This window comes from Microtus oregoni, unplaced genomic scaffold, assembly GCF_018167655.1.
Source record: "Microtus oregoni isolate MIOR12 unplaced genomic scaffold, Mior012 000042F_ref0000377, whole genome shotgun sequence".
NCBI lineage: Eukaryota > Metazoa > Chordata > Mammalia > Rodentia > Cricetidae > Microtus > Microtus oregoni.
Window position 1 is genome coordinate 9224060 of NW_024543209.1, and position 15598 is coordinate 9239657.

Below are 15598 nucleotides of genomic sequence, written 5' to 3' on the forward strand. Positions count from 1 at the left end.
TGATGGTCCCACTGTGACAATTCATGTCAAAATGATTTATAAAATAGTAGACGCCAGTAACAATATAGAAAACAGGCATTTACCACTACAGTTATTCTTCTGCACTCCACCCCTGCCCTAACCAGTGAGTTCCTGCGGGCGTAGATAGGAATAACAGAGATAGCTGTACTTTTCAGATTTTTCAAATCAATTTTCTGTATTCCGAAATATTCTCTATTAACTTTCAGATTAATTTTCCGTATTCAGATCACCAGCCTAATCCAGCATTGCAGCCTCCACTACACTCCGAGCGCCTTTCCGGAACCCAACGACTCCGACGCCCCGTGATGACGTAAAGCCCCTCTGCCCCGCCCCCTCCAGCGCGTTGGAGCTTCTACCGCCCAAACTCGCCTCCGGGTTTGCGCCTGCGCAGCGGCGCCCGCTTGTGGGTGGAGCCGGTCGGCATGAGTGGCGGTGGGACCGAGACTCCCGTGGCGTGCGAGGCCGCCCAGGGCGGCGGCGGCAGCGGCGGCAAGAAGCGGGACTCGCTGGGGACTCCGGGTGCGGCGCACCTCATTATCAAGGGTACGGAGTGGAGGGCGTGCTCTTCCGTGCGGGGTAGGGGAGCGTGCTGGGGCCCGCCCCTCCGGTGCTCCCCGCCTCGCCCGCCGCCCTCAGCCGCCTGGCCTGGCCCTGTCTCCGCCCCACGGCCACTTCCCAGCCCTCAAGACCCACCTTAATGCCTCCAGCGAAGGGCGCCCAAGTTGGGAATGGGAACTAGTTTGGGTCCCACACAGTCACGTAGTAGAGTGACCCCCTCTGTACCCTCTGCGCCTGGCTCGTGTCAGGGAGGAAGGACAACTCGTGGGAAAACGTCCTGAAACAACGCACCGGTCTGACCTGTCTCCTCGGAGCCTTAGAAGGCTTCGATCTAAATTATTACAGTAACTCAACTAGGTTTAATTCCCAAACTTCAGAAGCCCCTGTCTCCCGAGGAAAGACCTCTTCAGTTGCATTTTCCTCTGCTCCCTTTAACCCCGTCCATCTCACCAGCTTCAGCTACAGACCTGCACTGCCGGGGGGAATGATGTCTTATCTTTGGTGTAGGTGTCCATTTTAATCCCACCAGATCTGTAGACAGCGCCACAGAGCTGACTGTGACTCTTTTTTCAGGTTGTCTCTGAAGTTTCATTTGGAGTCAAGGTCAAGTAGTATTGCACTCGTACTAAGTAAGAATTATTTCTGTGTGCAATCCTAGTGAAGAATTTATTCGTTTTATGACTATTTTTGGCCTACCGTCACTCCACAAATGTTTTTCATCTTGCAGAACTTTGTACGCTTTAAACTATAAACTCATACCACATCTCTGACAAAAATCTGTAAATTTGCTCCCGCGCATCTGTGGACTTGGGCGGCTCCACCCTGACTATTGGAAACAGTGCTACTGGAGAAGCGAATGTCCAAACATCTTTTCAGAGGCCCCCTTGTTCGGTACTTGGGGATATATCTCCAGAAGTGGGATTCCCGGGTCATATGATGATTCTTTACACTTTTTGAGGAGTTGGCATTTTTATCTTTGCTACATCATTTTCTATTCTCCCAACCTTACCATTTGTTATTTTCTGTCTGTGGCGGTAGTCATTCTAATGATTACCCTTGTGGTTTCGCTTTTGTATTTCCTGTAATGTTTGCTGATAAATGTGCTTATTCTTGTGCACTTACTACCTGTTTTTAGGAAAAATGACTGTTTAATTCCTTTACTGAGTTAAAGTTCTTGGAATGTTCTTGGAAGGCAGATGTGCTGGCCATTATACCATCAACGCTGTTCTGTATGTGTATCCTGAGTGCCCTTGAGCAGAAGTTCACAGATATTTTCTCCCGGTTCTCTGGTTGTCTTTCATTCTGTTGATTGTGTCTTTTGAGGGCAGAAATTTTAAATTTTGAAGTAGTACTGTACTGGAGACCAACCCAAGCCTCCCATGTGCTAAACAAGAACCATACTCCTAGAGGTTACATCACCAACCTCCTTTTCTGTATTCTTAGTTTGATACTGATCCTTACTTCCACATTCAGGACCCAAACACATAGCCCTCCCTTAAGGGATGCTGAGAGAGTTGCATATCTGTTTCTTCTCATCCTGCAGCTTTATGGATCATCCGTCAAAACACTTTTCTGTATCTTTGTGAGGAGATATTTATCTAGCTTTCACGTTAGGTTATGAACATGCAGAGATCAAAAAATTATATATTTTAGTAACTCATTTGTATGACAAACAGTAAAAGAATACATATAGCCTGGCTAGAGTCGATTTCTATGAAAATCTGTATTTTACACACATGATTAAGCTAGAAGAATTTATATTTAATATTTAGGATGCTTACAAACTGAATTATTATAATGGACTTGTTATAGTGGCACTAGGTAGCATTATAACCAACTAGTGACTGTGGTAATGTATATTTCATGATATGTCCCCCTACCCATAGTTTTCCACAGTTGAGGTTTTAGAAGCGACCGTGAATTTACTTCTTTGCAGAGTTAAAGTGCGCTCCTATTATATCAGACTGCAGAAGCAGATGTCTCCAAGCCAGCAAACCTTAACTGCTTCTCAGTCATGCGGAAAGAGACCGTAACTCATGTGTGCTGTGAGACTAGCACAGACAGCTTGTTTTGTAAGATACTCACTGGGGAAGAGGTGATTTGGGGACTTCGTGGTACATGGTATGCTCTAATTCCATGTCTCTGGTGCTTTAGGAACACAGCGTGCAGGATGTCTGCAGGAAAACTGCAGGTGGTTCAGAATGGAGAACCTTACATGGACTTTCTGGAGCCAAACTAACTGTCTGTATCCTGTTGGCTAAAGACTCTTCAAAGACTCTTGTATTCTTGAGCTGCAAATAGATACTCTCTCTTGAGAGGGTATTCTCTGAACAAAGTCTATAAGCTCCTACGTTCTCTTAATCTCACTCAGGCAATTATAACTCTTAGTAGTCCAGTGACTCCGAGATCCTAATAAAGAACTCTACGTACTCTGTTGCTTATCATGTTTCTTAGACTTTCTAACTATAGAACTTCCTTCATTGAAGAAAACTTCAAATAGCTACTTACAGAAACTGTGTGGGTAATAATCTACTGAGATATTTAAACAAAAATTGTGCTTCTGTTTATATTTTTCTACTTAGATACATCCTAATAAAACTTATAAAACATACAATTGAAATCTGATTCACTTATAAAAATATAGGGAAGCTATTACCAGCTCATGAATATAGAACATACGTATTTTTATTTGGGCATTTAATTTCTCTGGGCATTTTGAAGTGCATGTCTTAAACTAGTTTTTGGTAAGAAGAATAAGTAGACCAGCTTACCAAAACAGTTAAAAGTCAGAATTTTTCTTTCATAGCTATGGCTTTTTCTTATCTAGTGTAAGGTAAAGATACTTAATTTTTAAACAAAGAATACAAGAGTCTTTGAAGAGTCTTTAGCCAACAGGATATAGACAGTTAGTTTGGCTCCAGAAAGTCCATGTAAGGTTCTCCATTCTGAACCACCTGCAGTTTTCTAAACACACCCTGCTGCCTCGGGTGCCCTCACCACCCACCTTCACAGATAAATCACTAACAGGCCTGCTGGCTGTACTAAGGACATAGCTCCATGGTAGAGCACTCACAGAAAATGTGCAAAGCCCCAAGTTCAATCCCCAGTACTTAAAAAGCCTCACTTTGCTCTTGGACAGTCTGTGGGGCCTCTGGCAGTTGGATCAGGATTTATCCCTAATGCTTGAACTGGCATCTAGGAGCACATTCTGTTTGGAGGGATACCTTGCTCAGTCTAGATATAGGGGGAAGGCTTTGGTCCAGCCTGGAAGTGAAGTGTCAGACTTTGTTGACTCCCCAAGGGAAGCCTTATCCTTTCTGAAGAGTGAGTGGGGGCTGGTGGTGGGGAAAGGTTGGGACTGGAGGAGGGGGAGGGAGTGGGATCAGGGATAGCTATATAAAATGAGAAAAGATGGTATTTTAAAAAAATCTTAAAAAGACCTACCGTACATCTTACCACCCTTTTCTCCCTGATGTCAGCCTCTATCTTATATTTGGTGTGTTTCAGGGGAAGTATCATTTTGCATATCTTTAAAGCTTATATAAATGGATTTAGTTCTTCTGAAGCTTACTTTTGTTAAATATTATATTTGTGAGATTTATCCATGTTAATAGGTGCCAGTCTGGTATATACATTTTTATTCCCTGTTCACTATTCCATTGTGTGACTCTTCAGAGTGTTTTCCTTTTAATTAGTCTCATGGTAGTACACATGGCTCTGTTAACATATATAGCTGTCATGTTCATGTTCATTGGTATAAGTTTTTTTTCTAGGTGATATATCTCAGTATGAAATTGCTAAGGATATATGTCTTTAGATCTGTTAGCTATTGTTAGGTGGCTCCCAAAAGTAGTTCTGCCAGTTAACACACTAAAAGTGGATGGGATTCCCTCCTGATTCATGGTCTGAACTGGATTTTAACCTGTCTTCACCTGTTGTAGACAAAGGGAAGAGGAAAATAGGCCAGGGGCTGCACAGGTCAATGTGAATTAATTCTCCATTCTGTCTTACCTTTCTAGATCTTGGAGAGATTCATTCAAGGCTTCTGGATCACAGACCAGTTACCCAAGGGGAAATTCGATATTTCATAAAAGAATTTGAAGTAAGTATCTAGCTTACTTTGTTGAAAAGCTTTGCACTAATGTTAATGACCTGCTACAGCGAAGGGCAATTTCTGAGGTTTAAAACCTGACTTTATTTTATTTTATGTCTTATTAAAATATATGTAGTAAAAATTCGAAAAGATAAAAGCGCTTGTCAAATGCAAGAACAGACAACAGGAGACAGGGGCCACACTCTGGTACCTACTCTAGACTATTTAATGTTTGTCGATTGTAAGTCTTTTCCCTATAAAGTTAGATAATGTGAAAAAAAAGAACTGTTAGGGATTGATGGGTCTGAATTTCCAGACGCATTTGTTGCATTTTTTCCTTGGTTGGAACAGAAACCGACAAACTGAAACATGAGAACTCTGCTTGCCTCTTCCTTTCTGTTCATACCCACATCACTTACCAGACCTTCTACACGTGACTTCATCTAGGAATTCCCATTGCTTCTGACTGCTGTGCCTGTCTAATATCCAGTCAGGTATAGTTTTACTGTGTCTCTCCGAGCAATCCAACAACATTGCACTCTTTAACATCCTTTGCCAGCTGCAGGATGGCATTCAAGCATCCTTCTGTGACCTGCCCCTCCTGTAGCCCCACCACCTGTCTCTCTTCACTTTGCATGGGAGAACGTGCAGTCATGTTTTGTGTTATTCTACATCTGCCCAAGCATTGAGAAGTAATCTCACAGGCTACTGTTAGATCGTGATTCTATGTAAGTTGAAGTTCTATCTTCAGATGAGAATGTCTGAACAAAATCTCCCAAGAAACCCATAAAAGCACATCAAGTCTATGTTCTCAGCCCTCCAGATAGAGCTGTAGCACCAGCCAAACATTTTTTGGCCCAGTAGGTCCTGTAACTCAAAGCTGCCTAATACTCCACAAGGTTTTGAAGTTTAAAGACATGTAGAGGTGATTGTATCTCAGGCCTGTCTGTTAACTGTTTCTCAACAGAAACAACAGAGAGAGGAAAGTTTATTTGGCTTACAGTTTAAGGAGATGCTTCTCAGCCTGGAGGGGGAGGCATTAGAACAGGTTGAGAAGGTGGGACTCTCCATGCCCAGGAGGAACAAGAAGCACAGACAGGACAGGAAGCAGGCAGGGTCCGGCTGTAAGCCTCCAGGGGCAGCCTCAGTGAAGAACTTCCTCAGTGACAGCCTACCTTCTGTAGGTTCACAACTTAAAACATTCTGCCAGCCCAGGACTAAGAGTTGAGACACATGAGCGTGTAGGAGACATTTAATACTCAAACAGTAATCCTGGGAATAGTTAGCAGTTTTCAACTTATTTATTTTATGTGGATAAGAACAGTGTAGGACACAGACAAAGGGTGTTACTACTTGTCATGTAAAAACCATTACCAATCCCTACAAACTTGCTATGATACCTCGATATTACATGAAGATGTTTAAAAATATTAACTATTCCATATGGGATGAGGATATAATTATCCTTAAGCCCTGACTGAACTCACTGTGTAGACCAGGCTGGCCTTGAACTCCCAGAAATCTGCCTGCCTCTGCCTCCTGAGTGCTAGAATTAAAGACAGGCACCACCATGCCTGGTCTTAATTATCCTTTTTAAAAATGTGATACTGTTTGTTTAACTTCAAAAAACGTTCTAAGCCTACAAAAACAACAATGTTACAAACCATCTTTGAGGTCAGAATGTGCTTGAATATTCATTGTTGCAGTGGTTGTTCACTTTGCTGACAATGACAAATTCTACAGTTTGTTTAAAAAGTTTAAAATCTACCACTCTTAACTAAAAGAAAAATCCAAACACTTCCTATGCCGACTCACCAACTCCTTCTTCCCTTTCTCCATAATTAATGTCAGCTGAATGTTTTATCACTGTATACAACAAGACATCCTGAAGCTAAAAGGATGCCCACTGCAGCAGCAGCACATCCAGCCTCACAGTACATTCCATGGGCTACGGCAGAAGGCGTCTTCACCACAGCCTCCACCACAAGCAAGGAGCATCAGCAGTTTGCTTGGTGTCTTGTTCTCTTTACAAACTAAGATATGTGCAGCTCAGGATTTCTATCCTATAACCACGTAGTTAATGCCACCTTACAGAAATGCCAGGAACATCTTCAAATGCCTTGTCGCACCAAAGTGCAGACAGAGGGGAACCCTAAGTACCTTTCCATTTTAAGAATATTTGGATGGGCTGGAGAGATGGCTCAGCAATTAAGAACACTTGCTGTTCTTGGAGAGGATTTGGTTGCAGTTCCTAGCACCCATGTCAGCTCCAAAGGATCCTCCTCAGGCACTGTATTGATATGCACAGATACAAACACACACATAATTTAAAACAAAATATAAGAGGAAAATACAAATGTTTGGAGATGTGTATAACTTGGATAGTTTTAGGATGCTCTGGACACTTGTATAATCCACTGACACTCTGAAAGACAATATGATCATGATAATTTTTTAATAAAACCTAACAAGGGTAATAGACATACCTCAAATAGTTGGTTCTCTACTCTAAGTAGACAAAGAAATGCTTGTTGTTGTGTGTGTTTAAAATGCACCTTCTCTCTCCTCTTAATCTTCCTTGTCTACCTTTTCCCAGGCGACCTTAACAGGATCCTTAGCACCATCAAACTTCCCTTCTATTGAGAGTTAGCATCTGTCTTCAGCTTTGTGGCCTTGGTGATGTGTGGTGTATATGTATATGCCCCTTGTGCATGCCTGGTGCTGCAGAGGTCAGAAGAGGGTACTAAGTCCCCTAGAACTGGAGTTAGGGATGGTTGTGAACAGCCATATGGGTGCTGAGTCAAGAACTTGAGTTCTTTGCAGTAGCAATGAGGGCTCTTAACAGCTGAGCCATCACCCAGCCTCTAGGTTCAGTTGTTATAACTCTAGATAAATAGGGATTATCTAGACCAATTCTCCCCACCTTTTCTCCATCCCCCTTTCCCACTGCCTCTTCTTCTGTTTCCCCATCTTCTCCCCTCTCCTATTTTTATTGTTGTTTTTGTTTTGTTTTGTTTTTTGAAGACTCTCTCTGTACAACCCACTACATAGGCCACTCTGGCCTGGAACTCATAGAGATCCTCTTGCCTCTGCTCATGAATGCTGAGTTTAAAGGCATGTGCCATCCCAACCGGATTGTATCAGTATTCTCTTAAAAACATGTTTACCACGACCTGGTAAGAGGGCTCTACAGGTCTAGTCACCTGCTGCCAAACCTAAGAACTTGAGTTCAATCCCCAGAACCCATGTGGTAAAAGAGAGAAGTGCTTCCTGTAAGTTGTTCTCTGACTTCTACATGTTTGTATGCACACACATGAACACACACACATACACATGAAAAAAGAAAATGTAAAATATTTTGAAAAAGGAAAATTCTAATAAGTTTTTCACATTGGCCATGATAGATGTGACCATATAGAGAGGGTTAAACAAAATATGTTGAGCATTTGTGTAAGTCACATGTCAGGAAATAAAATGGTATGATAAATAAAACAGACACAGACACATGGTGACCCACCCTCCTGGAAATAAGTCTTGTTTTGAGGAACTTCTCACTCAGTGTTCTTTAAAGGACCCAGGAATGGAGTCTTGGCCTTGTTTGGTCTGCTCTTTTTCTCCATCTGTTCCTTTTCCACGATGGCCTCCCATGTTGTTCTTCCAAGGGCTCAGTATAGCACAGACGCTCTGGAGCGTCAGGATCAGGATCTCCTCCTCTCTGTGTCTGCTGTTCCGCATTAGAAGGAAAAGGCTGGGGCTGGGGGACCACTTGACTGTTGAAAGCTCTAAGTGCAGAAAAAATTTTACAAGATGCAAAGGGAATAAGTGCCACATGGTGGCAGCATTTCTCAAAATTCCTCAAGTACTGGTAGACTTTGACAAGCTCTGTTTTCGTGTGTAAGAACAGTTGACAGCCTTTCTCCTGACTTTATAGCTTCCCCCTGAACTCCAGTGAACACAATGGGCAGAGCTTGGGAAGGCAAGCAGCCTGTGTTAGGGTGTACTACCACTCCCACCCTGCAGTGAGGGGCAACGTGGCGGTTTCCTGGGGAGAGGCTTTGCCCTCTAAGTCACTGTGTTGCTAGCTGTTGATGAGACATCATGGCCTTTCTCATAGAGAAGAGAGAGATGTTAGAGAAAGAGTTTCAGGAGGGGCTTGCAGAGCGGATAATCCTATGCATATTACTAGAAAGGGCTTGGCATACCCTCTGCCTTCAGTGCGTTAGTAAACAATCACATTAGTAGCAATGTGTTTAGTTACTAGGAACAGATACGTGGAAAACGCCTCAACAAGGGCTTATTTTTCTTGCCTAGTCCTGAGACAGATTTGGAAACTCCAGGGCTGGCATGATGGCTCTATGATGTCAACTTCTTCCAGCCTCTGTCTCCTTGGCACATTGCCCTTACACTTAAAAGTGGCTTTGGATCCTGAGTCATTGTGTCTGCACGTTGGGTGGTAAAAGAGGGCAGGCAGGAAGCGGCTGTCAGCCTCTGTCAGGGGCACGTAACTCCCTCAGATACAGTTCAAGTGTTGTTGGCATGGCAGACAGTGATGCACACGTTTCTTCAGCCCAGTGAAACCGAGTGAGAAACAATCCTTAGAGCCAGGAAGCATCCAGCTGCAGACTCAAGAGTGTTTACAAGAAGGAATTCCTGGAGATCCAGAGCTGTCCTGCTGCAGTTATAGACAGGACAGGACTCCAGGGACAGTGCCCTGCAGGCTCGACAGGAGAGTGCCACAGAAGGGTGATACTGGAGCACAGAAAGAAAATAGATGTTAAAGGCGGGCAAAGAATTGGAAAATAAAGAGGCCGTCAAAGTGCGACAGAAATGCTGTAATACAGGAATTGAAAGGAATCATGTTGATGGGTTTTGATATGGGATAGTGGCCACGGTGGTATGCTCCGTAATCCAGAATTTGGAAGAAAGACAGGGTGATTGTTATGAGTTCAAGGCCAGCATGGAATGAATAAATAAATTTATTCAAAAATGAAAGATATACTGGTCAAGAAAAATCTCCTTAAAGACAGCACCAACTAGATTTTCATAACGTCTCAGTTTTGAGCCATGTGGGGCCCGCTGGTGTTGTGAGTGAAAGGAGTTAATTTACAGTTGTTGGCCTTGTTCCTCTAGGGCCATCAAGTTACATCTCTGGTATAAACACTGCAGTTACTTATTGCTAGGCACTGTTGTAAGCATGCTACATCAGTACTTACTATTAATCAACTCAAGGAATTAAGGAATTAATGTATGTAGTTTTATGGAAGGTTACATGTCATTTTATTGGTGCTAGGCATTGTTCCAAGAGTTTTTACCCTCGAAATAAGATGCAACTTTGAGCACACACGTTACTCTAGCTTTTTCCTTATGTATTTCCATAGTGTTCCACATCAAATACATCAGTTTAAAAGCAAGCACATATCAGATGTGAGGGCGCAGTGAAGAGACTATTTACAAGACCTGTGTAAAAGGCAAGCCACTTCCCATGGGCCTCATCATTATTTAGGCATATCCTTGTCATTAGTGGGCTGAGAGGTACGACTACCAATTCCCTTGATAGAGCTAGGGCTGTACTTCAGTTGGTAGACTGCTTGCCTAGCCTGGACTTGGTCCCCAGGACAGCAAAAACCTGTATAATTCAGCCCTCAGGAGGCTGCGGCAGAAGGATCGTATGTTTAAGGCCATTCTCAGCTACAAAACAAATTCAAAGCTGTCTTAGACTCCATGACGCCATTTCTCACAGCAGCAGCAGTAATAACAATGCCGGGTGTGGTGGTTGCTGCTTATAATTCCAGCCCTTCGAGATGGAGGCAGAAGGGCCAGGAGTTTAAAGTCAGCAACAGCTTCATAGTGAGTTTGTGACCAGCCTGGATTCTGTGAGATGCTGTCTCAAGAAACAAAAAAGCAAAGGAAGGAGGAAGGGAGGGAAGGAAAGCCAACCCAGAAAAAATTAGAAAAATAAATAACAACAATTAATTTGCTACAGAGAGTGATTAACAATCATTTGTTTGATTGTATCTCAAGGAGATCCTATTACCCTCAAATTTCCCATGGACTGGGAAGAGCCTGTCCCCTGCCTGGAGCTACAGGGCTCTGCTCTCTTCCTTTACCTTTGTTTCTGCATTGAGAGACTAGTCCTCTGACTGATGAAAGAGGAGTTAATTTATATGAGAACTGAAGTGTTTCCCCTAAACTTGATTCTGCCCAGTTTCAATGCCATCTGGAAACAGCAGCATTAATAGCATAGTTTTTTTTTAAAATTTATTTATTTATTAAAGATTTCTGTCTCTTCCCCGCCACCGCCTCCCATTTTCCTCCCCTCCCACAATTAAGTCCCCCCCCCTCCTCAGCCTGAAAAGCAATCAGGGTTCCCTGTCCTGTGGGAAGTCCAAGGAACCCCCACCTCCATCCAGGTCTAGTAAGTTGAGCATCCAAACTGCCTAGGCTCCCACAAAGCCAGTGCGTGCAGTAGGATCAGAAACCCATTGCCATTGTTCTTGAGTTCTCAGTAGTCCTCATTGTCCGCTATGTTCAGAGAGTCCGGTTTTATCCCAGGCTTTTCCAGACCCAGGCCAGCTGGCCTTGGTGAGTTCCCAGTAGAACATCCCATTGTCTCAGTGTGTGGGTGCACCCCTTGCGGTCCTGAGTTCCTTGCTCGTGCTCTCTCTCCTTCTGCTCCTGATTTGGACCTTGAGGTTTATGTCCGGCGCTCCAATGTGGGTCTCTGTCTCTGTCTCCTTTCATCACCTGCTGAAGGTTAATATTCAGGAGGATGCCTATATGTTTTTCTTTGGGTTCTCCTTATTTAGCTTCTCTAGGATCCCTAATTATAGGCTCAATGTCCTTGGTTTATGGCTAGAAACCAAATATGAGTGAGTACATCCCATGTTCCTCTTTTTGGGTCTGGCTTACCTCACTCAGGATAGTGTTTTCTATTTCCATCCATTTGCATGCAAAATTCAAGAAGCCCTTGTTTTTTACTGCTGAGTAGTACTCTAATATGTATATATTCCATACTTTCTTCATCCATTCTTCTATTGAAGGGCATCTAGGTTGTTTCCAGGTTCTGGCTATCACAAACAATGATGCTATGAACATCGTAGAGCATATACTTTTGTTGTATGATAAGGCCTCTCTTGGGTATATTCCCAAGTGTGGTATTGCTGGGTCCAGGGGTAAGCTGATCCCGAATTTCCTGAGAAACCGCCACACTGCTTTCCAAAGTGGTTGCACAAGTTTGCATTCCCACCAGCAATGGATGAGTGTACCCCTTGACTGAGAAGCTTCTGTAAAGCAAAGGACACTGTCGCTAAGACACAAAGGCAACCCACTGACTGGGAGAAGATCTTCACCAACCCCGCAACTGACAAAGGTCTGATCTCCAAAATATATAAAGATCTTAAGAAACTAAACCGTAAAAGGCTAATCAACCCAATTATAAAATGGGGCATTGAGCTGAACAGAGAATTCTCAACAGAAGAACTTCAAATGGCCAAAAGACACTTAAGGGCATGCTCAACTTCCTTAGCGATCAGGGAAATGCAAATCAAGACAACTTTAAGATACCATCTTACACCTGTCAGAATGGTAAAATAAAAAACACCAATGATAGCCTTTGTTGGAGAGGTTGTGGAGAAATAGCATAGTTTTTAACTATCACTTTTTTCTTCCTCCAATCTTGTCTTAGAAGTCAGAAGCTTAGGTTATTTATTTGTGGGAATGAAAACATGCAGCAAAACTCAAAACTTGGTCAGCAAATACAAGCAACAGCAATAATAAAGCCAAGGCAAAATGGCTCCACAATAGCAAATGGCCAAGTCATCCATAGCGTAAAAGTTTCTGTGGTGTTTTGAAAGAAAATGGCCCCCAAAGGGAGTGGACTATTAGAAAGTGTGGCTTTATTGGAGTAGGAGTGGCCTTGTTGGCAGAAGTGTGTCACTGGGGGGTGGGGAAGCTTTCAGGTCTTCTTGCTCAAGCTATGTTCAGTGTGGACATGGTTCACTTCCTGTTTCCTGTGGATCAAGATGTAAAACTCTCAGCTCCTCCAGCACCATGTCTTCCTGCATCCCACTATGTCCTGTCATGCTGATAATGGACTAAACCTCTGAAACTGTAAGCCTCCCCAATTAAATGTCTTCCTTTATAAGAGTTACTGTGATCACAGTGTCTCTTCACAGCAGTAGATATTCTAAGAAGGCATTCATGACACCAGAAATGCCAAAGGAGGGGGGGTGAGTGGGCAGAGGGATTGGAAAGGCCCTGAATGCTACAGACCCTCCAAGCCCCTCAAAATTCCCGTCAGGCCTCTTTGAAAACCTTGATGGGCCATTTGGAGAACAGCAGAGCCTAGCAGATGGAACCAAAGGCTCTACCTCAGAGTGAGGAGGGAGACTCAGTGAGTACCCTGGAGGCCACTCCACAGTGGCCACACTGTGGAGAAGCTAGAGGAGCTGAAGACTGGAACACAGGGGGTTCTTTGCCTGAAGTCAGAAGTTATTCCCATTCATCCTTCACAACAATAGAGGAAAACAATTTCCGTCTACTTTGAACAGAGCTGGATTCCTTGGAGGGTGCAGATCATGCAAATGTCCTTATGGAAGCAAAGTGATGGTGGGAGGAGTAAAGATCACAGCTGTTTGAACGCAAGCTTAAGGGACAGAAGAAAGATGTAGAAAAAGGTAAAGTTGGAATCAGAAAACCTGTCCCAGTGATTGGATAAAATGAAACAGTAAAAAAGTAAGGGGAAAGAATCTGGGAAAATGAAATTTTGTTTTTTGTTTGATCTCTCTCTTTTGTCTTGTTTTGTATTTTTCAAGTCAGAGTTTCTCAGTAGAGCTCCACCTTTCTGCTCTGCAGACCTCTTTGGCCTTGCACTTTGAGATCACCTTCCTCTGCCTTCTGAGGCCTGGGATTAAAGCTGTGCTTCATCATCCTGGCTAGGGAGAAGGAAATTTTTAAATTATTTTTGAAGTGAGAATTAAGCAAAGAGCCCAGGGAGGAATGGACAAACTGTGTCGTCCTAAAGTAGATTGGAAAGATTTAATGTTAACACAGAGGGACTCGAAAGGAAGGAATGCATACTGATGATGAGTACAGAAGACCCAAGACTGACAACAAGCCCAAGAAAAGATCACCAAAAAAACACAAAACAGAAATCAGAAAAAAACTCCTTAAATTGCTATTGGAGTCTTGTTGAAGTATGAACTACTTTCCGGGAAGTGTAATTCAGAGTAGCTGATGCTTGAGACCATTTCTAAAAGAAGGGGAAAAAAAACTTGTACTTTATGGGGGGGAAAAATCTCTGGGCATCCAGGCTAAATGAATAGGCCCTTTGTAAAGGGAACTGTTAGCAGGTTTGTCTGTGTTATGCTAGAAAACAAAGGTATAATGTCAGTGGGCTTTGTTTCTAGCTGTCTGCACCCTAGCTGAGGAAATGACAGATGCACTAGTAGGGTTGGGCTGGGCTCCGAGATGTTCACGTGAGCGTTTCCTCAGAAGTTGGTAAGCATCGAAGTATGCTAAGTGGGCCAAAGATGTCTTAATGGGTAGACGTGCTTGCTGCCAAGTCTGATGACCTGAATTTGATCCCTACACACACATATACACACACCTGAATGCCTCCACATACCATGGCATGTGTTTGTAAATAAGTGAAAATGTAATTTTTAAATTTTTATTATTTTGGCTGTCTTCCTTTTTTTCTCTCTCTCTCCCTCTCTCCTTTAATAAATGTTTATGCCTAAAAAAATTTTTTTTATTATTTTGTTGTTTTTTTTTTTTGAGGCAGAGTTTTTCTGTGTAGCCCTTGCTTTCCTGCAACTCTCTTTGTAGACTTAGAGCTCTGCCTCTCACTGCCTCCCAACTGCTGGGCTTAAAGGCATGCACCAACACACCTGACTATAATTATTACCTTTTTTGTTTCGTTTTGTTTTTAGAGATAGGGTTTCTCTGTGTAGCTCTGGCTTTCCACAATTTCATTTTACACGTTTAATCGTAGAATTATGCTAAGCAATATAACTGGGTGTAGTAGTGCAGGCCAGTGATCTCAGCACTGGGAGGCGGAATCAGAAGAGTCAGGGTTTAAGTCCAGCTTCAACTACACAGGGAATTTGAAGCCTGGGCTACAGAAGATTCTATCTCAAACAAACAAACAAAACAGAGGAGGAAGTGATGTGGAGAGAACAATGTATAATGCCTATGCTGGGACAGATACTGACCATATGAGAATTTGGAAGGAGCTGTGGAAGGCCTGTGAGAAACAGACTGTCATCCCTCAGCCATTGCCTCTTAAGTTGTAACTGAAAATAAGAGGGCACAATTTCAAATTTCATCCTGAGGAAAAAGGAAAGACTACGGGGAAAAAAACAACTAACACCGATCTCGGGGTAAGAAACAAGCCCTAATGAGGAGAACTCCTTCACAGGGCTATTAGAAAAAGCAGTACCCTTACCAGCCATGAGAACCAAATTGCCAACTTTAAAATATCGTTTCTTGGGATGGAGAGGTCACTCAGTGGTTAACAGCACCTATTGCTCTTCCACAGGACCTGAATTCAGTTCCCACATCGGGTGGCTCACAAGCTTATCCATAACTCCAGCTCCAGCGGATCCAATACATTCATTCTCTGTCCTCTACATCTAGGTACACGTGTGTGTATATTTGCAGATATACATACATTTTAAAAATTTATAGTTTCCAGCTCAGGGTTGCTTGGTTTTGAAAAGTTGTGGAAATGGTGCACATTCAGTACTAACCATCTTAGGAATAGTTTGAATTGAATCTTTTCTGTCCAGTGATCTGAGGTCCAGTTCTTTCTTACCTGTGGGTAGCAGAGGAAGCAATAGCTTGTGATCGACTGCAAGATTGTTTGAGGAGACAACCTAAACTGCAGTGCATTGTGTTGCTAAGATAAGATGTTTGATGAGTTAG

The 15598-nt window shown here is 43.0% G+C and overlaps 1 protein-coding gene across 1 annotated transcript in view; it reads left to right on the forward strand.

Annotated features, from left to right (window-relative positions):
- The first annotated feature begins 418 nt into the window (after window positions 1-418).
- Bloc1s5 (biogenesis of lysosomal organelles complex 1 subunit 5) overlaps window positions 419-15598 on the forward strand; it is a 36745-nt gene continuing 21565 nt past the window's right edge. The window contains exons 1-2 of the mRNA XM_041632587.1: window positions 419-564; window positions 4599-4681. Of these exons, the coding sequence (XP_041488521.1) occupies window positions 444-564; window positions 4599-4681 (204 nt within the window). The 5' untranslated portion in view covers window positions 419-443. The remainder of the gene's footprint in view (window positions 565-4598; window positions 4682-15598) is intronic.